General features: G+C 35.1%; 5 protein-coding genes and 1 pseudogene across 7 annotated transcripts; 1 reads left to right on the forward strand and 5 right to left on the reverse strand.

The window, feature by feature from the left end:
- Window positions 1-363: 363 nt before the first annotated feature.
- Window positions 364-2,088, reverse strand: LOC106365724 (anthocyanidin 3-O-glucoside 2'''-O-xylosyltransferase). The gene has a single exon (XM_013805199.3). It carries the CDS (start codon window positions 1,987-1,989, stop codon window positions 583-585), a length of 1,407 nt encoding a protein of 468 aa, XP_013660653.1. The 5' UTR covers window positions 1,990-2,088; the 3' UTR covers window positions 364-582.
- A 4,959-nt stretch (window positions 2,089-7,047) lies between these two features.
- On the reverse strand, window positions 7,048-8,522 carry LOC106362560. Its single transcript, XM_013802438.1, has 2 exons — window positions 7,902-8,522; window positions 7,048-7,809 (listed from the first exon to the last, which is right to left on the reverse strand). Exons 1-2 carry the CDS (start codon window positions 8,520-8,522, stop codon window positions 7,048-7,050), a joined length of 1,383 nt encoding a protein of 460 aa, XP_013657892.1.
- Window positions 8,523-9,057: 535 nt separating this feature from the next.
- Window positions 9,058-11,197, reverse strand: LOC106363940 (annotated as a pseudogene).
- Window positions 11,198-12,281: 1,084 nt separating this feature from the next.
- On the reverse strand, window positions 12,282-13,087 carry LOC106365723 (flagellar radial spoke protein 2-like). Its single transcript, XM_013805198.2, has 2 exons — window positions 12,828-13,087; window positions 12,282-12,707 (listed from the first exon to the last, which is right to left on the reverse strand). Exons 1-2 carry the CDS (start codon window positions 12,936-12,938, stop codon window positions 12,411-12,413), a joined length of 408 nt encoding a protein of 135 aa, XP_013660652.1. The 5' UTR covers window positions 12,939-13,087; the 3' UTR covers window positions 12,282-12,410.
- Window positions 13,088-13,331: 244 nt separating this feature from the next.
- On the reverse strand, window positions 13,332-16,283 carry LOC106365722 (stomatin-like protein 2, mitochondrial). Its single transcript, XM_013805196.3, has 9 exons — window positions 15,817-16,283; window positions 15,495-15,738; window positions 15,267-15,416; window positions 14,724-14,781; window positions 14,554-14,646; window positions 14,349-14,447; window positions 14,150-14,241; window positions 13,787-13,846; window positions 13,332-13,669 (listed from the first exon to the last, which is right to left on the reverse strand). Exons 1-9 carry the CDS (start codon window positions 15,972-15,974, stop codon window positions 13,529-13,531), a joined length of 1,095 nt encoding a protein of 364 aa, XP_013660650.1. The 5' UTR covers window positions 15,975-16,283; the 3' UTR covers window positions 13,332-13,528.
- Window positions 16,284-20,935: 4,652 nt separating this feature from the next.
- On the forward strand, window positions 20,936-23,328 carry LOC106365721 (vesicle-associated protein 4-1). Of its 3 annotated transcripts, none has more exons than XM_022716742.2 (8): window positions 20,936-21,395; window positions 21,470-21,540; window positions 21,796-21,877; window positions 21,967-22,088; window positions 22,235-22,312; window positions 22,384-22,503; window positions 22,578-22,668; window positions 23,005-23,328. In XM_022716742.2, exons 1-7 carry the CDS (start codon window positions 21,218-21,220, stop codon window positions 22,638-22,640), a joined length of 714 nt encoding a protein of 237 aa, XP_022572463.1. In that variant the 5' UTR covers window positions 20,936-21,217; the 3' UTR covers window positions 22,641-22,668; window positions 23,005-23,328. The 3 variants fall into 3 exon arrangements, with proteins under 3 accessions (XP_022572463.1, XP_013660649.1, XP_013660648.1); XM_013805195.3 differs by having other exon boundaries at window positions 20,944-21,395; window positions 22,990-23,328; XM_013805194.3 differs by lacking the exon at window positions 23,005-23,328 and having other exon boundaries at window positions 20,946-21,395; window positions 22,578-22,848.
- Window positions 23,329-24,786: the final 1,458 nt, after the last annotated feature.

Consider the following 24,786-nt stretch of genomic DNA (forward strand, 5'->3'; position numbering starts at 1 on the left):
CCAATCAAAGCTTTGTAATTTAGAACACAAGATTGCCATTAGCAGACTAAAGCGTGCCTTTATTCTTGGATCTCTTCTCCTTAGATAGAAAAACGATACAAGAATTTGAAATCATTTGTTCTTACAAGCAAGGTAAAGTGGAAATGGAGCTCCTAACCACAAGAAAAATCATTATGCATTACTAATGAATAACTGAAAGTGGTAATGTAACGACAATAACAATTATACAATTGTCCATTGATTAAATTCTGTGATTTGTTTTTCTTACAAGCTAATCCTCTGTTTTTATTTAAAAACTAAAATAAATATCATAGAAATTAAGTTTGTAGTCAAATTTTTTTTTTTTTTGCAAAGAATTTGTAGTCACTTAATATCGACAGAGACATTAAAATTTGTTGATAATTTCCATAAAGGGAATACAATATAGATTTATCAGCTTCAGGAAGTAATTCCCTAATCAGCTAATTTTATGAGAATTGCGAAAGAAATAAAACATGTTTTACAAATATATCTTAAACCATGGCTAAAACACGAACATAACCAAATTAAACCAAGCCAAGTGGAAAGAATAAAAATGATCATTCATGACTTCACAAGATCAGTTAAGTTCTGTTCAAACTTGCTGATATAACCATCAGCAAACCCAGAGTCGCTCAAAACACATCTCCATTTGTCATGATTCTTCCTCACTTTCTCACCAACCTCACTACCTTCACCCATCACACTCTTCACGGCATCCTCCAAACTCCGCCGTGAAAACCACCCATTCTCTTCCCTCTCAACCTCCACCGCCACCTCCATCTCCTCTGCCATCAGCCTCGCGTTCAATATCTGTTCACCGTGCTGCGGCACCAAAACCATCTGGCAATCACTCATCAAAGACTCCCACATCGAACCAAACCCACAATGGCTAACGAAACAGCCCACTGAAGGATGGTCCAATATCATCGGTTGCTGAACCCAACCTCCGTACACAACGCCACGTCCACGAACCCTCTCTTGGAACCCTTCAGGTAACGCTTCCTCCACCGTTGACACACCTGAAGGCGGCTTTATCGCGACCAGAAACGGTAAACCGGTTGCTTCAAGCCCTAAACAGAGTTCTTGAAATTGATCTATCTTTTCTACAACGGGTTGGCTACCGAAAGCGCAGAACACAACAGAACCAGGCTTGAATTTGGCTAACCAATCAGCCCATCGAGGCTCTAAGGAAGTCTTATTAGGTTCGTCTACGGGGAGTACCGGTCCGGTTAGATAAACCGGTCTGTTGTATTGGCTCTCGATGTAATCGCAGAATTTGCCTTCCGTCTCACGGCAAGTTCTTATAGCGATCGCATCGCAGTTTCTCATCGCAGTAACTTTCCCATCGAAGAAAGAACCAATGCCCTCGTGTCTCCTCCAGACGAAGCTTAGGGTTTTTGCTTCGCGCGCAAGCAAGACGACTTTTGAAGACGGGTAACCTAGAGGCGGTTTAGCTAACTCCTCCGCTGACATTTCCTTCCCATCAATGATCTCTCGCTCCGCAGCAGGGACAAGAGTTAGGGCTATTGACGCAGCGCTGACGGTATTGTAGCAAACAGTTTTAGCACCGACCGGTCTAGCGATTTCTGGTATCCAATCAGCGGAATCGTAGAAAACCAAATCCGGTTTGTTTGTACGCAGAATTGTCTCTACCTCGGGCCGGGTTTGGTTCATTGCAACCGCAAGCAAATGGGTCAAGAAAAATGGTACGTCGGAGTTGGTCTCAGCACCGGGAGGGAGCCCTTTGACATGAGGAATTGAGATGGTGTGGAAAGTGATGAGATTTGGGTAGAGGTTAAGAGGTTTAACCTGGTCTAGAGCTTTCTTGGGGAGCAAGAAAACGATCTCGTGCCCTTTTTCTGCAAGCTTGTTGGAGAGGTGAAGAAAAGCAGTCATGTGACCAAATGCTAACCACGGATACATTACAATGCTCATGCTTGACGATCCATCGGATCCAAAATCGCCCATTGCTTTGTTTTTTCTTCCTGCTTTTTGGTACCTTTTTGTACTTTCTTTTACTACTATATATAAATAAAAAAAACTTTTTTTCCTATGTGTTTGCGTGTTTTCGATGTAAATAAATACACGAACCAGGATTGGTGGGTCCCTCCTAGTGGTGGCTGATAGCCAATGAAGTGACTTGGCAAGTATAGCTGCCGGGTAAGTGGTAAGTGCAAACACGAGGTGTATCGTGTCAGCAAACAAAAAGACAAGACCGGACTTTATGTGTTGTGCCTTGGGTTTTGGATTCAGCCCATTTTAGTTAATGGCCCTATTTTTTTTTTCTCATGTCGACTACATAAATATTTTAGGGGTTGCTATTGGTTTGTGATTTAAAAATAATTTTGATGATTTTTTTAAAGAAAAACTAAACAGTATTTTCAATTTAAAAAGAGTCCTACTGATTTAGTTATTTTAAAAAAAAATTGGAGAGAAAAGAGAGAGAAAGTAGATCTCAGTTTTTGGGTCCGGCGTACGGTCGGCGCGTGAGCGTCCGTGCCGACGCCGGAGCCCATATCCTTCCGTTTAGAAAAGTTCACCGGCTTCTCCTTTACCTCCTCTCTCTGTTTGCCTTGTCGAAGCTCTGGTCCACATCCCAACCGCCGTCGTTAACTCGCGGAGTGAACAGACATACGCAGTGGCGCGGGGACTGGAGTAACGGCGCGATCGGATAAAGGGTGAGGTGTGGTGAAGTCGGTTTGTCTGATTAAGGTTTTCCGGGAGGTGGAGGCTTCTACAGATTCATCGCCGCCGGTCTAGTTTCCGGGGAGTGGAGGCTTCTTCAGCTCTGCGTTCGCCGGCTTCAGGTTTCGGGGGGGAGGGGGGGGGTGAAGGCGGACTTTGCCTTGCCTCCTCGGCTTTTGGGTTCTCTAGGTTTTTAGGGTTTGGTTTTATCTTTGTCTGTTGCTGTTTCGTTAATGGGTGGTTTGAGGAGCTCTCGTCGGAAGACGGTCGAAGCTATTAGGTGTTGAAGGTTGATAGGTCGGCGAAGCTTTATTCCCAGCTCCGGTGATAAAAAGAGGCGGATGAGATCTCGGTATGCCGATTGCATCTCTCCACTACAGTGAGCTCGGGATTATAAGCGTTTGCTGCTAAGAGATTGTGAAGTTAGTGACTGATGGTGTTTCCCGGTGGATCGTCGTTTGGATCACCGGCGATGGCTGGAAGCGGTGGAGGCCGTGATCGAAGCGGAGGCATCGCTTCTGGTTTCTCTAGGGTTTCGCTTGGTGGGCTGTGGGCCTGAATGTATGTGTTTAGTATTTTGTTTTGTTGGGTTTTGACCCTTAATCTAATTAACTATTGACGGGAAAAAAAAGATTTAGTTATTTTAAAACGTAACGTTAAAGAGTTTTGTAGATTATTAGATTTTTTAATTGAAGATAGTTTTAAATTTCTACAGAGTTTATCTTCTTCTTTTTTGTCAACTAACAGATTTCAAATATTTTATAATATTATTTTGTGTGTTATTATCCTCTCCATATTCCGTTTCTTTTATTGCTAAATCCATATTCTGTTTCTTTCGTTGCCTCTCTCTCTCTCTCTCTCGTATTGCAGCAGTTGATCTTTTTCTCATGGCTAGTAAGTTTGAAACTTCCTTTTTTTGCTTTTGATCAACATTTTTGTCCACTTTCCGTTAGTCTTTACCGTTTCATCTACAATTGGATTTGGGTCTTTAGTTGGCATCTTAGTTGTCATCACAATACTTTTACAAAACACAATTAAATTTTGTTTAATTATAAAAAGTGTTATTCATAGAGGACTAGCGACTAGACAGATTATTCGGGGCCTAGGCAGGGCCTAGGCGTTACCAAATTATTGATTTATTTTATATATTTTATACATTTATATGACATATTTTAGTTTTTAAGTTTAATTATAAAATTATTGTGATGAATTATCAAAATTAGATATACAAAACAGAAGAAAGTAGACAAATTTGTAGATTTGTAATAATATTATTGCTTAATTTAACATATATAGACAATTAAGATCGATTTTAACCAATTTTAATTGATTTAGAACCGTTTAAACAAATTTGAATCATATAAATTGGTATAAATCAAATTTTTAAAAAATTGTTTTGTATAGGACCGAGTTACCGCTTAGGCGGGGGCCTAGGCACACATAGACCAATTTTTAGAACATATTAAAGAATACACGATCAATATGTAATCCTATGATAAACAGATTTTATGAAGAAACATATTCAAAATCAATAAACTAATAACAACGAACTTTAAATCATTACTCTCATTTTTCTTTTTTTGAACAACACAATACTTTTGTTGATTTTGTACAATGATGAACTTAAATCGTTATAAGCTTTTAACTACTTATTAGAAGTTCATAAACTAATAACAAAATTTTTGAACATAATTTTGAAAAATCTTAATTGAATAACACTAGAATTATTATAAAATCTAAATCTAGATAACTCTTTATAAATACACTATCTAATAATAGTTTTGAAGTTATTACTAAACGCCTACAATCTGTATTATTTTACGTTTTTTGGTGCAAGTAGTGTAAAACGTACATTGTTAATCCGATGTTGTCAAGCGAACAAACGGTACATATTTTATAAAGAAAAAAAAAGACAAATTATTTATCACGTAATTCACTTAATTGCAAATGTTTTGAAGTATAAACTCCTAAAATTCAATATAATGTGATTTCACATAAATAATGTTCTATACAAAATACATAATTAAACTTTTGCCACTAAAATTATTAATTCGAAAATATTTAATGAATCCACTCGCCGTGCACAACTTTCTTAATAAATACTCCCTCCGTTTTTTAATATAAGTCGTTTTAGAGAAATTTTTTTGTTCCAAATTATATGTCGTTTTCGGTTTTCTATGTAAAATTTATTAATAGTTAATGTTGTATGACCAATGGTAATATATCTTCTATTTTTCTATTGGTTGAATTGTGGTTAGATAAATAATTAATGATGTTTTTGTTTAGAAAATATAAGAAATTAATGGTTTTCTTAATCTACGTGCATAGCTGTAAAACGACTTATATTAAAAAACGGAGGGAGTATAATTATCTTGAAAAGCAGCATAATCATTTACAAAGGAACATGTGACACATAATTTCTCAAGTTTTTTTTTTAAGTTTCTTAAGCAATGACCGACTCTACCTTTTTCCTGATTTTTGTTTATTTATTATTATTTGGGAAAATGGCTAAAAGAGAACAAAAAAACAAGGTTGTTGTCCCTTTAGTATAAAACCAACATAAAGTTGTCTCAATAGTATAATTTTTCTCATAATCCCAAAACTAACCCTATATTTAATCTAATTAAACACAATTTAAAAGTTAATTTGAATTTTAAAAAAAAAAGTTAATGGAAAAAAGGTAAAAAACAGTTGAAAGGCAATCGAAAAAAAAAGAGGTATAGATATGCATCATAGAGAACAAGAGTTTGTGAGAAGAATCAAAAGAAAAACTATGGAAAAACCATAGATTGATGAAGAAGAGAAGGAATAATCGTTTTTTTAAAATTTTTTAAGTAAAATCGACCATAACACGTTTTAGAAAGTTAAAATATTTCTAAGAGATTTTTAGAATATTTTCTTAACTGAAATTTCATTAATTTTCGCAAAAAATCAAGTATTCTTATCCGTAGAAGGCGACTTCTAAAAGTTTAGAAGAATGATAAAAATTCTGAATACACTTTCTACTTTGAGTAGACGTAAGATTACATTGTAGAAAACACATTCCTCGAAATTTAGAATACTTTATAAAAGTAGAAGATGCATTCGGAAGGAAAGTGGATACCTTTACGATTAGTAGAATGTGCATTCCTCTTTTTCAGAAATTTAGTAAATAGTAAAATGAACGTTCTAAAAGAAGTAGATGAACGTGTTTATTTTAGAAATCGTTTTCTACTATACCATTTTTCATAGAAGACGCATTCTACTTTTAGTAGAACGTATTTTAAAAATCTTATTTACCAAGTTTTTGAGCAAAAGAAAATTACCAGCTTGTGTATATGGATGTTTTATTAATTGTTTATATTTTTAATAATTTTTTTGATTCATAAAATTATTTATTTCATTAGTTTTCAGAAATACAAAGGGTAAAAAGGAGAAAAACTAGACAAAATTAGTTTTATACTAAAGAGACAACAACCTAATTTTTTTGTTCTCTTTTGGCAATTTTCCCTTATTATTTTAGTGTCAAAAACTATGGTACAGCCTTTGATTCTGCCCTAAAGCTTAATAATACAATTCGGTCCTTAAAAAAATCAACTCAAATAGAGAGAAAGACAGAAAATGGGTAATGAAACCCAAATAGAAAGAAAAACAAAAGATGGAAAGAAATAGGGATGTATGACCTTTTGACCAGAATAACCTTTTTAAAGGTGGATAATGGTTTTTTTTTACAGATAATGAAAGAGCGATCCTAGGTTAAAGATTCGCCATCATCAGAAAATAGAAACTCTTAGACTTTGAGGTTCCTTAGAGAAGGATTAGACCATGATTAACCCGAACACTTAGGATGAAGTTCTTAGCTTCGGTTAAGAACCGTTTTTTAGCTTTTAACAAAGAAAAAATAAGAACCGTTTCTTAAATAAGAGATAAGAGCCGGTTCTTAACCGAAAAGTGTAAAAAAAAAAGAAGTCAAAATATGAGTTAAGAATCTCAAATTAAAAACCCCGCTTAATCATGCTCTTAGTGGTAGTTTCTCAATCAAATTCTTCAAAAAAAGTTAATAATAAAATATGATAAATTATGAAAAAGAAGATAGAAAAGGCAAGATGAGTCTCCTTATGAAGATGTTGATTAAGTGGGAAGAGATGAATTTTTATTTTTTTTAACACTGTTTTATTTTATTAAGAAAAAGACCAGCATGAAAGCTTGAAAGTACAGACCATGAAGGCCTAGAGGCAATCCACCTCAACGACAACATATAACAGAGATGCAACAATACGAAAAGTAGCCAAATATAAAAGGAAATCAGAAGACTCTTCCACCGCATCTCCTGCTATCTTGGAAAGTACCAATACTACCAACTTAAGCCTCTGCCTCACACGCAATGCGTTTTAACAACCAAGACGGTTCCCCATAAGCAATATATGATTGATAACGGTGACCAGCAGTTACACTCACTGCTATGTCCTGGGCAATGGTATTTTTATCTTGCACGCAATGTTGGAAGCTCCAATCTTCCAGCATATGAAGTCGACAGTTGATGTCATTAGTCAGAGGCAATAGTGCTCGAAATTCCATAGGATTTAGGAATGTGTCCCTTGCCAACGCACACGAGGATTCAAAGATGATTCGCTGTTGATGGGTATTGATCATGTCATCGACCACCCATTGAACAGTTAATAATTCCGCTTCTCTTTCAGAGGCAACACTGTGTAGTGATCTTCTACTATGCAAAATGGTCTTGCCTTTATCGTCCTGGAGAATCCACGCTGCACCACATGGGGACTGGTTATTAACCCAAGAAACTCCAAAATTGCATTTCAAGATGCCGGGTGGGGGTTTAGACCAAGAATTCCGAGCTCTCTGATCCAGCAACTGAGGTGGAGGTTCTTCCACATGTGGAAAATTGATTTCCCACCATACATTAGCCTCCTCTTTGGCTTTAGATAAGACAGAAACAGAAGAGTATTGAGAACCCTCAAATGCCAGTTTATTTCTCGCCTTCCATAGGTGCCAGATGATCCAAGGAAACGCCTTAATCCTGTTGTCCATCGGGTTCTTGCTGCTCTGACTCAAGAGGTGATAGAGGTCGAGAAACTTGCAGGAGGCAGCGTGATTAAGGATCTTTCCCAAACATCCTTGGCCATGGGGCACATGAATAAAAGATGACATATAGTCTCTCTTTCCCTGTTGCAAATTCTGCAAGTTGGATAAACCTGAATCCCTCTACTACGTAGCCTATCCATGACAGCCACCGCACCTGCTAGAGCTTTCCAGAGAAAGTGTTTAATTTTTGCAGGTGCTTTAATCTTCCACAAAGAGCACCAGAGTTTTTTCTCCAACAGAGGTAATGTCGGCTGAAGCTCACCATTCTCATCAGGGAGAGAGTCAAGAAACTTATACCCGCTGCGAGATGTATACACTCCATCCTTGGTAAATCCCCATTTGTACCCATCTTCCTGAGACAGTTTTGGATTCAGACGGAGGATAATCTCTGTATCATAGTCCGTAAAGGCATGTCTCAATCGTGCTACATCCCATGAACTGGAGTGCAGAAGTAGCAGGTCAGATATTTTAAGTGTTAGATCGATAACACTATCTGTTCTGTAGTTGGGAGGTCTAGGTAACGGGTCAATGATCCAGTTAACAGACCATACATTAGAAGACTCCCCATTCCCAATATCTCGAACCAGTCCTTTGCATAGTAAGTCTCTGCCATGAAGTATACTTCTCCACGCGTATGACGGTCTAGTCCCAAGACTACTATGCAGAAAATCCCCATTTGCAAAATATTTACTCTTGAGAACTCTTGCCACAAGTGAGTTTGGGTTAGACATGATCCGCCAAGCCTGCTTACCTAAGAGTGATTGATTGAACTTCGTGATGTCATGGAAACCCAGGCCATCTTATTTCTTGTGCTGTCTCTTTTTTATTAGTATGTTTTATTTCAAATATTAAATCTAAATCAGGTAAATAAATTAAACGAAAATATTAATATAAGTGCTTAAGAATCTGTGCTCAAGAAACTTAGAGCATCTTTATCCTACATACCCATAATGGGTCTCTTAATTGTTTTTAATAGTATTTAAGGGATAAAGTTGATTAAGAGACTAGGTAACTAATACTTTCTCCATTTTATATTAAGCATTTTTTTAAATTTGATTCAATATAAACGTTATTTTACATTTTTAACATATATTATAAACAAATTTTCAAATCGTAAATGACAATTGCTGTGAGACATAGGGAGTAAGAAATGAGAAACTTAATAATATTTCTAAATTAATCTGCTCCTGCAGATTCATTTATTTGTTAGACTAGTCGAACAAGGGTTAACGGTCATAAAAAGTTATGGTTACGGAGAAAATGTGCTAAACGGTGGATCATCAAAGAACGTCTTTAATGATTATTTATATTAGTAAGACCTTTAAAAACTCCAAAGGTTACATTTTTTTACTAGGAAAATATAAACTGAAGTCAAGTCCATATTGTTGGAACCGGGATAAGGCGAAGTGGAACTTTCTTAGGACAGACAAGTCCATATGATTCTTCAAGATCAACATCTTTTGCCTCCATTCTTTCTGGAAGCTTCCAATCGAAACGGTAAAGAAGATTGATAAGAGTTAAGTGTACCAAAGCCATACCCATACCCATACCAGGGCACATCCTCCTTCCACTACCAAACGGCAACAACTCAAAGTCTAGACCTTTATAGTCGATCTCATTGTTCATGAACCTCTCGGGGATGAACGATTCTGGATCTTTCCAAACGTTTGGATTCCTGTGAACAGCCCATATGTTGACATGGATCCATGTCTTCTTTGGAATGTCGTAACCTCCCATCTTTATATCTTTCGAGGCCTCTCTTGGAACTAGAATTGGCACAAGTGGGTTTATCCTAAATGATTCTTTAATCACCATTTTGAGATACTCCATTTTCTCTATATCTTCTTCTGTGATATCATTTTTATTTTTTATAACTTCTCTCACCTCTGCTTGGACTTTCTTCAAAACTCTTGGGTTTGCAATCAAATGAGTCATCACCCATGTTATCGTGTGGCCAGAAGTGTCTATTCCAGCAATAAGCACATTCTGTAACAATCAATAAAACAAGATTAAAATTGCATGCATGAAACATGTAAACGATGAAGTTAATCAAGATTGAGAAGTTTCCATTACGTACAAGAAGAATTCCTTTGGTGTGGTTTCGTGTAAGTTGAAACTCCCCAAGTCCAGTCTCTCCCCTTTCCATTTTGAGAAGCAAGGCAATGATATCATCCTTAAGGCTCTCATCTTCTAGGTGATGCTTTATAGATTGATCAAAAAATGCATCCATTGCTTTAAAAACCAATTCTCACATTTGCTATGTAACCCTGTGATCCTGTCGATTAATTTACCAATGACCGGGAAGTAATCTGCTGCAGCAAAACTCCCCAACACCTCCATGGTTCCTTGAATGACTTCCTCATAAGTATTCTCGAGTTTGCTCCCTTTAAGATTCATCCCAAATCCGACTCTGCAAATCACACTTCCAGACAATTTCATTAACTTCTTGTTCAAGTTAACCGGGTTGGCCAGTGAAGCAGACTGCTTTATGAAATCGACGAAGGAAGCAACTTCTTCTTCTCTTATATGTCGAAAAGATTTGACCCTTTTTGCGGTGTAGAGTTCAATAACCGTCATCTTCCGTACTTGCCGCCAGTATTTGCTATATGGAGAAAAGGCGAGATCATTTAGATTGTATGAAACTCTTGCAGGATAAGTCAAATAAGGTCGCGAACAACAATCTGCGTCGAACGTCTTTAAGACATCCTTCACTGTCTCCGGACTTGACGCCACGACGGTAGACACGTCTCCGAACTTGAGGGACATTAGAGATCCATATTTTGCAGATAACTTGAGCATGGAACGATGAGGTTTGGATCCTAATTGGTGCAAGTTGCCAATTATAGGAAGTCTTGGTGGTCCGGGAGGTAGTTTTTTCTTTGTCTTTCTGGTGTTCTTTGCAACGAGTAGAAATGCACAGAAGACGATTGCAACGATGATATACCACAAACTCATTTTGCTAAGCTTTACAGAAATATAAATAGCATATGTCAAGTGAAATAAATACACAAAATAAGCATGTTAAGTGATTAATCCCCAACAAAGTAAGCATGTTAGGTGAAATGAAAATACAGAAGTAAACAATCAAAGCATCACTCCTACCCCATGTCATCATCAGATTAAATTTGAATTTTCTTGGCAACACTCAAAGAAAGAAGTGAAGAATACGTATATTTAAAATAATAACGAAAGTAAGAATTTCTTCTGCTATTTATTGGAACATCTACTCAGTATAGATAGAAAAACTGAGTTTGGTAAGATTACCTTCAAGTCTTATACTGTGCTGACGATTTTAGAGCGAGATAGAAAGAAGAGACAGAGAGACTGAGAGGGGAAGTTGTATTTTACTTTGGTTGTAGAATAAGGGGAAGTTGTATTTTACTTTGGTTGTAGAATAATTGTGTTTACACGCAGCAGGCAGTCGCACATATTTATACAACTTTGGCATTGAGATGACGTGTAAATTACATTAGCATCCACCAAAATTTACTAGACTATGTACAATAAAATTGTTGAATAATTTACCCGACTATTGAATCACTATGATGCTGGTGTTGAAAAAGAGAACAAGAAAAAGAGAAAACAAATACGTTGCTTAATTTGTGTTGAATAGATTCAACAAGTTGAATGAAAAGAAAATGGGTCAATATTAATGATGTCATTATTTTAAATCAATAAATTAGAGAGTGAATATCAACCAATTTTCTTTAAAAACAAATATAAATTAATACAAGTGTTAAGTTATAATTGACTGATGAAACTTTTAGATTTTTTATTAAATCTAACTATTTGAATCATTTATTTTATAAGAAAACAACTTTTAAAATAAAAATATTTTACCAAGGTTCATCATATATTTACTCTACAAATATGGACTTCGCTCACTTAATTTTATTTTTTTAATATCATCTTTTAATAATAATAATCACCTTATTTTCAATAATTCTTGGTTATGCAACTAAATATTTTTTTTTATAGATTTCCAAAAACACATAAAGCTGAAATAAAAATAATAGAATAAGGTTATGAATTATAGAAAAAGCCATAGCGTAATATAAAAATGAATAAGTTTTGAATTATAAATAGAAAAAGAAATGATAATGTGAAATTTTAAGAAGTAAAAAAATGGTGCTGAATACAAAACTGTGGTAAATAGTCTTACAAGTGAACTCGTTTAAATGTTTCCACAGTTTTGTATTCAACACCATTTTGTACTCGTGGAAAATATCTTCACATGAATGGTTTTGTCACCTTCGATCATTTTGAATCTTAAGTTTAAACAAGTATGTATATATGCAATAAGTAGGTGATGTTTCATATCACATCTGTTACATCCTTTGTACTTGAAATCACTGATGATTGACCTTGCCATTAAGAGATTCTTGATGCCTATTTGAACTAAAAACTCTCTCTTCCGACTCTCTCTCTCTCTCTCTCTCTGTTTCCGATAGAGTTTCTTCTAACCACTATCGAAAAGGAAGAATCACAAATGTAACAAATATTTTTAGGATATCACAAATGCAAACAAGTGGGAACATTAGCAATACAACATTTGTGAGAAATACAAATTACAGAGTTGATTACAACGGATTGAGATTTGAGAGAGATGAATATGAAGATTAAAGGGTTACAAGAGGCTGTTCGGTGGTTTTGGTGTCATTGGCTGGTGCAGCCTCCTCTTGCTTTGGTGCCTCAGTCTCACCAGAAGCTTTCTCCTCAACAGCTTCGACGGCAGCTTCTTTCGTTTCTTCGGTTTTCACAGCCTCTGCAGCTGGCTCAGCCTCAGCAGGCTTGGCCGCCTCAGCCTCAACAGGCTTGGCTACCTCAGCTTCAGCTGGTTCAGCTTCCTTCTGTGTCTCTGCTCCATCTACAGTAGACTCTTCCGTCTTCTCTGCAACAACTTCATCTGCCTTCTCCTGTAAGCCCCAATAAAATAACAAAAAGAATTACACATCTTTCACCCCAAAACATTAGCTATTTATTTAGCTCAGAAACAAAATGATAAAAACCAAAATAATTCTATTGATCCACAAAACCTGGGACACTGCTTCGGATTCGACGTTCTTGGACTCGACAACAACATTCTCAGTGGTGGCAGAGGTTTCAAGGATATCAGACTCCTTAGGTTTGCTCGCACAGCCTCCCATGGTGTTAAAAAAGAAAGAATCGGTTTGAAACGAATACAAATTACAATGGGAAGAACTGTGGAGCCAACAAATGAACTCTTTTTCTGATCCTTTTCTTAAAAGGCCAAAACTATTTATTTTCTTATTAGAGGGCTGAGCAAATGTATGACAAGACATCAAAGAGATATATATAATGGTTGTACGGACACCCAAGACCAATGCTATTTCAAGAAAATGACTAAATTTTTCATGTCACCAATAGATTCTTTGAGGCTCTTCTCTGTCTACGACCTATTCAACAGAAAAAAAAACTATAGCTTTATTCTACACCGTTCTTTTTTAGCCAGTCTAAAAACTTGCCACAAGCTCTCCTTGTGTCATTGTACACTTGACAATACCAACCAAACTAACAAGAACAGGAAAATAAGAGTTGGCTTGATTATTAATGGTAAGCAATGCAATGAAGATGTAAAAGAACAAAACGACCAACATTATAGGATCAAATCAGGTGCAAAAACCTCGTTTCAGAAATTAGAGTTTAGATAAGAGAAATGTTTCTCATATCATAATCAAAAGTTGTTTCCTAGTTCTTCCTTCTACCACACGTCTTTCTATTTCGCTTTAGAAGAGGATACTACTGCTGAACTTTCCTGAATACCACCATTGGGGACGAGGCTTTTGTACATTGTCAAAGCTTGAGCGATCATGTTAGCAGGATTTGCAGCAGAACTCGGAAGCAGCATTGTTGTACCCTGACAAGAAGACAAAAAAAAGTTTATTACACTATTAGATTCATACCCAAGTGAGGACGAAATTAGTTAGTAGATAGAATCTGGCACAGTATGACGAGTTTCATAATAATTGTTTACCTCCTTAGCGATGTTGCCAAAAGCTTGAATGTATTGCTCTGCAATTCTCATACTCGCAGCCTGCATTTTGAACCACGATTAAGCTTGAGTTCCCAATTTCGAAAGCAAAAAAAGGTTTAACTTGAAACTCAACATTTGCAATTCTAATAAGCCACGGTAATCTCAATTTACTATCTAGACAGAGAGAACCATTTATGAGAAAAACAGGTTAGATGCCTCAATGCATTGGCTGCAGGTGTGAAATCAAACTATAAGTAACAATCTGTGCAAATCGTGTTAAGACCTAAGTAATCAGGTTAATTCATTAATCTCAAAATTGTGTAAATCATGTAAAGAAACTGCTGTTTAACCTCATGTACTAACCTCAACTCCACCAGTTTCATTGAGGGATTGAGACAACATGGTCAGCCCCCTGGCTGTTGCTTGTGCTCTAGCTATTATTGCTTCTGCCTCACCTGGAACGCATTAAAAAAAAAAAACATGTTGTGATGAAACAAATTGAAAAATGGCTTGACAATCTTATTATGATGTGTCCATGGCTTACTAAATAGTTAATACTAACCTGATGCTCTGTTGACTTGGTTTATCTTTGCAGCTTCTGATTCCAAGATTACAGAACTTTTCTTACCATCAGCGATGTTGATATGAGCTTGGCGTTCTCCTATTCAAATAAGTAAACCAAATTATGAGAAACAGATTGAGCTGTAGCAAGCACACAGTTAAACCACAGAACATAGGTTTGCAAAGATAAGCCATGGAAGTATTACCTTCAGACTCAAGAATCTGAGCTCTCTTTCTACGTTCAGCTTCAGCTTGCATTTCCATAGCAACCCTCACTCCATTAGGAGGCATGATATCCCCTGGATACACATTTATTTACAAGAAGGGTATCCAGGTAAAAGACCATCAAAAGAGTCAAACAGAAAAATTCACTCACGTATCTCATAACGAAGGCATTCAAGACCCCAATCTTTTGCAGCAACGTTAATGGCTTCCTGCAACAATAATCCCGTCTCAAAATCATCATATCATATGCTTGTGGTATCCAATACATAAACTAGTAACGCATAATACATTCCCCAACGCTATACTATTATACTCTTAGCTTGCAACGTAAACTCAAAACTCACAGCCAGTAATGACGGAAAAGTGAACAAAACAGCTTAAACAATATCAACTGCAATCTTAGGTACTATAAATGCATAATGACGAAACTCTAATCTAACACAAACTAAACTTACACGCAGGCCCGTCTCAAACATAAAATAGGTCATGTACTACACAAATTTTTTGAAGTCCATTTCTTCGTACAAATATATATATTTTTTTAAATGAGTTCTAAGCTAAGCTGAAAAAGTCAAAAAATGAAATGGGCCTGTGAAAACACACCTCCAGCACTGGGCCAGGGCTGGGCCTGCTTACACGCAGACCCAGCAATCACTAAAAGTTAAGGTCAGGTAAGGGGAAAAGAAAGACGAACCACAATCTTCTCGTTCAGAGTATCACGCTCCTCAAACGTCTTGTCAAGAGTAATCTTTCCAAGCTCACTACGCATAGTGGTTTGAGCCAACTGCATAACAGCGTAGATGGGATTCTCAACGCCATAAGACGCCAAATGTGGATTCACAATCTGCAAACACACAAAAGCCAAAACATCAAACGGAAAGAACTCATCAAAGTAATCAAATCAAATAAAGATAATAACAACCTTGACGTAAAGAACACCGTCGATGTGGATGCTGACGTTATCCTTGGTAATCGCAGTCTGGTTCCCAATGGGAATCGCTTCCTCCTTGAGGGAATGAACATAGGCGATACGATCCACGCCGGGGACAAGGAAGTGAATCCCTGAGTCCAGAGTCTTGACGTATTTGCCGAAACGCTCAATCACGCACGCTTTCTTCTCCGGCACGATACGGATCCCCCAGTTCGTCGGCGGCTTGATTTGGTAGCTTCAACAAGGAAGGAGATTTACACAAAAAACGTATTTACTCAGATCCAAGTATCTAGACAACTGAGCTTAAAATTACCTGTTGAAAGCATGACCGGGGGAGCTGAAGTGGCGGACGGGGGTAGTGGTGGCGGTGGCGCCGGGGAGCGAGTGAAAAAGTGCGGAAGATTGACGGAGGTAGCTGATGGATCTTAGGGCGGTGGTAGCCACTGATCTAGAATGGATAATTTGGTTCATCGTTGTAACAAACTTAAACCCTCTTTAAATCTTTATTATTTGAAATATTTTATATTTTTATCAATGGGACTATACATATATATACACATGGATGAAAAACTTGGAGAAGAGGTAAAAAGAAATATGGGTTTGTCATTTTTATTTTAACTAGTTTACCTAACTATCTCGTAGGAGTGCTTATCACGAATATATGTTGGCTTGAAGCCAAATTAAAATAAAACCTAAAATGTCTTCCATGATTTACTATTAATCTTCTTCACCTTAATTTCCATGCATACTTTTTACACATAAACATGACCAAAATTTCTTTGATGTTGATACTCTAAAACTAAAACTGTTATATATACTATGCTATATACTATATATTATAGTCCTACAAAGAATTTAATTAGTTACGAAGTTGAGTTTCATCTATTATATAACTATATTGTACATGATTATGACATAATATTGAATACTAGACACAAACACATAAACTTTTTATTTGTATATGCCAACAATGCCTAACTAATTGGAGATCAAAGTTTGTGTGACAGCTTGAAAATATTATATTAAACTATATTATATCTATTAAATAGATAGTACTAAACAATCCATATACACCAATAGTAAATCACGAAAAAGAAGAATAAGAGAAAGAGAAGAAAGAGGAAGGGGAAGAGAAGAAAAGGGACAAGACATAAAAAGAGAAGAATTATAGTCTTGCATATATAAAAGTTTTCGAACATTTTTCTTAAATTCATAAAGAGAGATCGTAAGAAGATAATTTTATTCTATTTTCTCAAATATATTAAAAACAAAAAGTGCTAAATTTGATTGTGAAAGGTGAAAGGTGAATGTTAAGAATCATGAAGCTTATGAAAAAATACAATTTGCAGAAGAATGAGGGGGTGTCGCCAGGGTTGATGGAGGAAAAGAAACCACCACGAAAGGTGGCAGAGGAAAAGAAGATGTGGTGGAAAAAGGTGATGAGACTACAGTGGCGATGGTAGAGGAGGAGAAGATAATGGTGGTGATGAAGCAACTGAACATGACGATGCTACATGTGAGATCTTTTGTAATAACTGATTGTGACGGAGGAGGAGGAAGAGAATGGGGAAAGTAAAAAGGAAAATAGAAAATGAGGAGAAGAGAACAAAAAAAAAAGAAGAAAGAAAGACACAAAAAGCTTCATACTGAAGCACCATCTGCTAAACAAACACTATCAAATTTATATGCTCTTGAAACATTAAGAAAACCATTTCTATTCTATGTTTCTCAAATAAAATAGTATAACAAAGTGTACACCGTTCATCTTCTCTAATAGTTCTAAGCATTCTCTGCTTCTTAATCCTTATATATCGAACAATAGCAAAAGTTTAAACTCAAACAAAGATGTGAAAAAAGTGATAAGACTATGGGCAATTGTTGGATATAATGTTTATACGGTGTATGAAGTACTCCTTTTACAAGAACTTCATAAAACTTGTAAATGATCATAAGTTAAAGAAAAATAACAAAGATTATTATTGATTTTGTAAAAATAAAAATATTTTTAGAAGAATGAGATCAACGATGGAAGTGAAGGTGAAAATAAAACATGTATGAAGGGTATTTTTTGTTTTTATACATATCATATAAAGAATATCTTAGCCCTTGCCTTGCTATGTGTATACACTACATTTAATCCTACAATGGGTATGCACCCTAATTTCTATAGTTACAAAGAAACAAACAAAACCGGAATTTTTCTGAAAACATAGCATGCATAATTAGATTTTGGATATTTTTCTAGATATTATACTATCCACGGATATTTGGATAAGGATCGGGTCCGTAAAAAATAATTAAAAAATATTAAAAAGACAGAATTTTTAAAATACTAAATAATACATAAATTAAATATTTATAAAATATTTATATATATATATATATATTATAAAATTAAAATATAATATTATAAGATTAATTTATGTATAAATATTAATATATCAAATATAAATACTAATAAAATTCAAAAATATATTTTAAAAATACAGATTTTGGATCCGAATATCTAGACCTAAAGTTAAGATATCATGATCCGAATTTGGTTTTGACGGATCCTAAATTTTACTATCCAGATTCGGATCCGGATAAAATATCCTATTTTCAGATCACATCTGGACACCCCGAATATCTTATTTTCAGAGCAGATTTCGGATCGGATCTGGATCCCGAATAATAAGTCTCATGCCTTGATTTAATGTATTAGAATCGTCGTTTTTTTTTTGTTTTCTTTTGGTTTATTTGATTTTTATCATTCAATTTAAACTCGTGTTCTGTTCAAATTTATTTTATTTAATGTTTTAAACATATTATTTGGTTTTTAATATTTGGTTTAATTCATTTATATTGTTATTGATAGAATAGTGATTAAATGTAAAAATTAATAAAATTGATTATTGAACTTATAAAGTTAAAGTGATATATACATTAGTTTTTAAGTACCATGCCGTTCTCAAAAAAAAATGTTGGAACGCTTAGATTTAATCTTAGAATTTGACTTACCATAATGTTTAGCTAATCAAGTGAAAAAAATGTTTTTTAGCCTACTAACGCTAAAGAAGAGTATAAGTAGATAAATACTCTATTCGTTTCAAAATTTGTTTCAAAATGATCTATATTTTAGAAAAAACAATTTCAAAAATGCTATTCAATAAACATTGTCCAAATTATCCTATATTAAACATAATGAACTTTGTAATGAAATTTACATTTTAGCAACAAAAGAAAAACATGGCCATTCTAGACACATGGATAATGCCCATATTACATAAGCCATAATGATCACATTCTGCTGAATTTTAGCCAATGTTTTGAAAACCGGACCTTACATTGACTCGGCATTATCATTGGATAGCTGGTCGGACCGGTCGAACCGGGGTTTTGATTTTTTCTTTATATATATATATACTCATATATATATATATATAATTTTAAAATGTTATAAAAAGAACTAGAATAAAACATACTTTGAAAAGCATATGATTTGGAAGTACATTTACATTTAATTTTTTTTTTGGTAGGATGCAGAAGACAAGAGTCTCCTACTTTTTATTCAAAATAAAACCTTCACAGGCAAATTTGCCGAGTTCTGGAAATCTCATTACAATCCTCCAATAAAACAGAAGCAATAGGCTTTGGAACATACTCAAAGTAATGCAATCCAAGCGATAAAGAAAACGCATAGTTAGCTAATCTATCTGCTAGATAATTAGCCTCCCTATACACATGAGAAAATTTGACTAACCAGTCTCTTGATATGAAGCCATAGCACAAACATACTAGGAAGGACAGGAGATGAGAATCATGTTTCTCCACCCTTGTCCCACCAGGGTATTGGACTCTCAGATTCTTATTTGCTACCATCACTTCTTTGGCCTTGTCTCTTACGAACTTTACTCTGTCTCGACACTTCCCTTCCTCACCGAACACATACCCACATCGCCATTTCCAACACCACCACACCGTGAGGGCAAATATATAGATTGTTGATTTATTTCTATAAATCATAAGTTTCCTTATATTTCTTCATGCACGTAAATGAGAATTGTTTTAGCAAATTTTAATTTCCTTACTCTGAAATTAAAAAGAAAGTAAAAATAAAAATAGTTCCTATACCACTGAATATTGCATTAAACTGTAACACACAAATGGAAATAATTGATGTAATTTAGAAAATCGGATTCTTATTCTAAACCGGGTCACTGGTTTTGACTGGTTTCAACCGGTTTTAGCGGTTTAGGTCACATAGACGATTCACGGTTCAACCGGTTGGACAAGCCGGTCCGGTCCGGTTTTCAAAACCATTATTTTAGCTAAAACATGAATGTGGCATGCCCTGTTACAACGTCAACTATGCTCAACTTGGTTCCCAAATTATTATACCATTAAATCATAGTTCATACAAATGCTTTTCATGTATTTTTCTTTTGTTGTGTCGCCGGATGAATGGGCCGAATCAACTTCTAATCACCGGCTCAGTAAAAATTGTTACCTAAAGCGAATTAAAAAAATGGCACCCCTACGGAACTGAACTGAGAACCTTTAACTTTAGATTGTGGTACTCAACCACTGGACTATAAGTGATTTCTACGATTTTGATGCCCTTAAATCGTTAATATATTTTGACGCCTGAAGCTCTAACTTTACCGGTTTTAGGTCAGGGCCGACACTGATCACCGCTCACCAAAGCATAAAGTCCATAAAACTACGATAGATGTGGAGATAGAACGTTCACCTGAGCGCTTCCCTTCTACATAAAAGATTCTGATTCTTCTTATCCTTACCTTATCTAAATCAACCGACACTAAACCCACCTAATATAATTCTTTTAACGGCAAGAGAACATTTGCTCCAGTAAAGATTAGCAAAGAATATTACTCTTTTTTTTGTAAGAAAATTCGAAGAAAATTCCTTAATTCCAGTCATCAACTTGAACTAATTTACAAAAAAAGAAAACAAACATAAAGCTGAAGAGAAAACATATAAAATCCGATGAAATGGAAAAACAAACCCGAGTGACAAAAATTACAAAACAGATAAAAGAATCCCAAATAGAAATCTAAAATACAAAAATAACTTTCGTTCTTCTCTCCATTGAGAAGAGAGATAGCTAAACTTAACTTCATATTAATACTTACAAAAGAACGAATGAGGGAAGTAATGTACCGATTTTCAATCCCTTCGTATTAATGCCAAACCAAAGATATGATTTATCTAGATGAATCATCTAGATATACAAACAAACAATCTCATAAAATCTGGAATGATCATATAGATAGATCATTTGGATGGAGATGATAGAAGGTGAAACAAACAGCCCCTTAGTGTAACAGCAACCACTCACCGAGTTTCAATCCCTTTCTATTAATGCCAAACCAACAACAACAACTTTGGTGGACTTGATTTGTCAAAACTCGTTTTCACACAACAAACATTTTGCACCTTGGCGCATTTTCCTTGACATTTTGCACGGACTTCACTGAAACTTTAGAGAAAGAAATAAATAAAAAAATAAAATAATCTGAAATCCGGTTTAAAAAAACAAACTCGTGACGCTGGAGCAGTCGTAAAATTCCAAGACAAAACGCCAATTCTTGTTAATTACTTTCAGAAGTGTAAAATTCACATCGCACACTTTTGTCTCTCTTGATAGAAAGAAAGAAGATATTCGTCCTATCTGTTTTCTCCGGTCACCGGGAAACTGATTATAACTCTCGATGGCGATCACTGGCCGTCAGAATCCGAATGCTGAGGAGAAGAAGAAGCTGCTATGCCCGTTCTTCTGGCAGAGGAGAACCACCACCGCCTCTTCTTCTAAGCCGTCCTTCGCGAGATCAATTCTGCCGGCTCGCCGTCGTCTCCGACTAGATCCTTCCAGCTATCTCTATTTCCCTTGTACGTCCGTCCTCTTTATTTATATTAAAAAAATAGTTTCGTTTCTCTGAGAGGATTGTGTGTGTGTGTTGCAGATGAAGCTGGTAAACAAGTGAGAAGCGCAATTAAGCTTAAGAACACTAGCAAATCTCACACTGCATTCAAGGTACCATGTATCATTCAAGTTGACTTGTTTTAGTCTGTCATTGTAACGAAGTCTCTCTCTCTCTCTCTCTCTCTCTCTCTCTCTCTCTCTCTCTCTCTCTCTCTCTCTCTCTCTCTCTCTCTCTCTCTCTCTCTCTCTCTCTCTCTCTCTCTCTCTCTCTCTCTCTCTCTCTCTCTCTCTCTCTCTCTCTCTCTCTCTCTCTCTCTCTCTCTCTCTCTCTCTCTCTCTCTCTCTCTCTCTCTCTCTTTGTTTTAGTTCCAAACAACTGCACCTAAGAGTTGTTACATGCGTCCTCCTGGTGGTGTGTTGGCTCCAGGGGAGAGCGTCTTTGCAACCGGTATTCAGATTTCTGGAAAGGAAACCAAACATGTCCTCTTTGTTTAGTTTATTTACAAAGCCGCCGCCTCTGATTCTTGCCATTGACAGTGTTCAAGTTCGTGGAACACCCAGAGAACAATGAGAAACACAAGTTGAACAAGAAGAGCAAGGCTAAGTTTAAGATTATGAGCCTCAAAGTGAAACCGGGTGTTGAGTTTGTGCCCGAGTTGGTATCTCCCTCATTTCTTACTCTCTTTATCAGGTTATGTTCGGTAGTTGTAGGTTGTTCAAAAGATAAGTTGTAGGCATAAGATGTGTTGTGGCCCCTCATATCTATCATGATGCATCTCTCCTCCGGTGTTTGTTTATGGTGCAGTTTGATGAGCAAAAGGATCAAGTAATCGTGGAGCGGGTTCTTCGGGTCATTTTTCTTGATGCGGACCGCCCAAGTGCTGTAAGCTTTCTAACTAGTTTTTTCATCCACCCACATATATATATATATTGTAAAGTTTTGAATATTATCAGGCACTGGAGAAACTGACACGTCAATTGGAGGAAGCTGAAGCTGCTGTTGAAGTAAGAAAGAAGCCTCCACCAGAGACAGGGCCTCGTGTTGTCGGGGAGGGTCTTGTCATTGACGAATGGGTAAATATTTGGCTCTCTCTTTCTTTCTCCCCATGAGATTTTTTTTAGTAACCAAAGTTTGTGTTATCTATCAGAAGGAGCGAAGAGAGAAGTACCTTGCTCGACAACAAGTCGATTCCATAGATTCTTCTTCCTAAATTGCACATGGATTTGTTATTAGCGGAGGTAAAAAGATACGCCTCTTCTCCTTCTTCTGTACATAAATTTGTATCTGTCTATTTATGTGTTTTTATTATTTCTAGATGACTACCCTTTTTTTTTTTTCTTTTCTTGTATGCCTCTGTTTGTTGTGTGATTCACGCTGGTTACTCATCATCAAGTTTTGTTTCCGTCTAAGCGATTTTATTAATCCAGCTAGAGCCGAACCATAGTAGTCAAGTTTATCAGTTTTCGTGTTGTGCTTTCTGACTTATGTAGTACCACTAGTGATTCTCTTGCATACTTGATTCGTTTTACTAATGTAGAGTTGTTATCCCCCGTTGATAGATGATCTGACTCCAGATCACCAAATCTGCCAGCTCTAACAACTTCAACTAGCATGATGATGACGACTTAACACACAACAACACAAAGCAGACTTGGTGGCACTACTTCCACTTATCGAACGAAATCTTAACCGATAAACACACAAGTGAACCGGCATGACAAAATATATAAAGATGATGCTTTTTTTAGCTATTCTATCTTTTACTAATCAAAATCGCATGTATATTAATCCTGAAGCATTACAACATGTTTTCGTAGCCACGTGTCATCACTAAGATGATTATTAGAATCATTCAGAAAATAAGTTGGTCCATACGTAAATATATGTTATATTTTTTATTTAACTAACCATTAAATTGATTAGTAACGTATAAAGTAATATTCTCATTTTTTTCTTTAAATAAAAGTTACGAAATTACCTAATATGGTTAACATATATATGATAATTAATGATTATGAATAATATATATTTGATAACAATTTTTGTATCCTCTTTTTTTGTTTAATTTTATATTATTAAAATAAATTAAACAATTACATTAAGTATATAATAAAATAGATTTTTTTTATATGTTATATTTTGAATTTTTTAAAATGACTATAAATTACTAAAAATGGTAAAAGTTTCACAGTAAAAATTTTGTGATCAATGATTTAACTTTTTTTTTGTTCAAGCAAGATACAAATGATCATAAAACGTATGAATATGAAGTTTCATTAATAGATATTCATAATATATATATATATATTAATATCATTTAATTAAATTATATATTGTATAAAAATATAAAAAAAAATATGTATACTAGACAGTGGATTAGGTTTTTTGCTCTTGATTTCAAGTCTGCACTTTATACATAGTTTACATATACTAGAATAATAAAGTATTTTATATATATATATATAATACTTTATTATATATATATATATATTATCGGTATGTTCTTAAGTAACTAAACCTCAAAATCGTAGGCTAATAAAATAAGTAATTTACTTTGTTGTTTTAGAATTATATGATTTTTAGACCGAACTGATGAATATATACTAGACAAACATTTATATTTCGATTCTGCACTTATATTCTATAACAGTTTGATATATTAGAGTTGAACACTAACCTGTGAATAGAGTTTGCCGGTGATTTTTTTCAAAATTTTGATTCTTAGATATGTATCTGAAGTGGAACTAACATTTACAGATGTCCATTTTTTTTAATTGACACTTATGTAATTCACTGAATTCACAGAAGAAGTTAAAAGAAGAAACATAACTCATATCAGTGAAACATAAACGAAAACGAAAGCACAATTTTATAGAAATATAAAGTAAAATAACTTATGGAGAGTCAATAGCAAAAAAAAATCGAGAGCAGAAAACCTAATCCCATTCGTCGTTTTACAATCGATGTTTCTTTTATGGTTTTGTGATTTATGTCAGCCGCAAAAATTAATTTACTTTTATGCATATAAAGTCTTAAAATAATTAAAAGGAATTGTAATACGTTAACTCTTCAATAACGATGATACATTTTAGAGACCAACATTTGTATTCATCATTTTACAATCGATAAAAATTGTAGTGTTGCAAAATGTTAAAATTATTTAATGAACAAACATTAGTATAAAAAACTCACTTCGTGCATGCGCTCGGATTATAATTTAGTAACTTAGTATATATCGAAAATATTGTCTTAAAAACATGGAAGGCAAGGACATTCCTCAGTATTAGTGGAGGGTTGTAGGTGGAGTAAATAGAATTATGATGACTTCACTATATGTCAACCATGAATTTACATTT

This window comes from Brassica napus, chromosome A10 (assembly GCF_020379485.1).
Source record: "Brassica napus cultivar Da-Ae chromosome A10, Da-Ae, whole genome shotgun sequence".
NCBI classification, from domain to species: Eukaryota; Viridiplantae; Streptophyta; class Magnoliopsida; order Brassicales; family Brassicaceae; genus Brassica; species Brassica napus.

Coding starts and splice junctions, on each gene's coding strand:
- LOC106362560 (XM_013802438.1), bottom strand. CDS start 8,522: ATGTCTAACCCAAACTCACTTGTGGCAAGAGTTCTCAAGAGTAAATAT. Junction 7,810..7,901: donor TACGTAGTAGAGGGATTCAG/GTTTATCCAACT, acceptor TGTTTGGGAAAG/ATCCTTAATCACGCTGCCTC.
- LOC106365722 (XM_013805196.3), bottom strand. CDS start 15,974: ATGAACCAAATTATCCATTCTAGATCAGTGGCTACCACCGCCCTAAGA. Junction 15,739..15,816: donor CCCGGTCATGCTTTCAACAG/GTAATTTTAAGC, acceptor TCCTTGTTGAAG/CTACCAAATCAAGCCGCCGA. Junction 14,782..15,266: donor CTCTGAACGAGAAGATTGTG/GTTCGTCTTTCT, acceptor TTATTGTTGCAG/GAAGCCATTAACGTTGCTGC.
- LOC106365723 (XM_013805198.2), bottom strand. CDS start 12,938: ATGGGAGGCTGTGCGAGCAAACCTAAGGAGTCTGATATCCTTGAAACC. Junction 12,708..12,827: donor AATCCGAAGCAGTGTCCCAG/GTTTTGTGGATC, acceptor TGGGGCTTACAG/GAGAAGGCAGATGAAGTTGT.
- LOC106365724 (XM_013805199.3), bottom strand. CDS start 1,989: ATGGGCGATTTTGGATCCGATGGATCGTCAAGCATGAGCATTGTAATG.
- LOC106365721 (XM_022716742.2), top strand. CDS start 21,218: ATGGCGATCACTGGCCGTCAGAATCCGAATGCTGAGGAGAAGAAGAAG. Junction 21,878..21,966: donor GGAGAGCGTCTTTGCAACCG/GTATTCAGATTT, acceptor TGCCATTGACAG/TGTTCAAGTTCGTGGAACAC. Junction 22,089..22,234: donor TTGAGTTTGTGCCCGAGTTG/GTATCTCCCTCA, acceptor TTTATGGTGCAG/TTTGATGAGCAAAAGGATCA.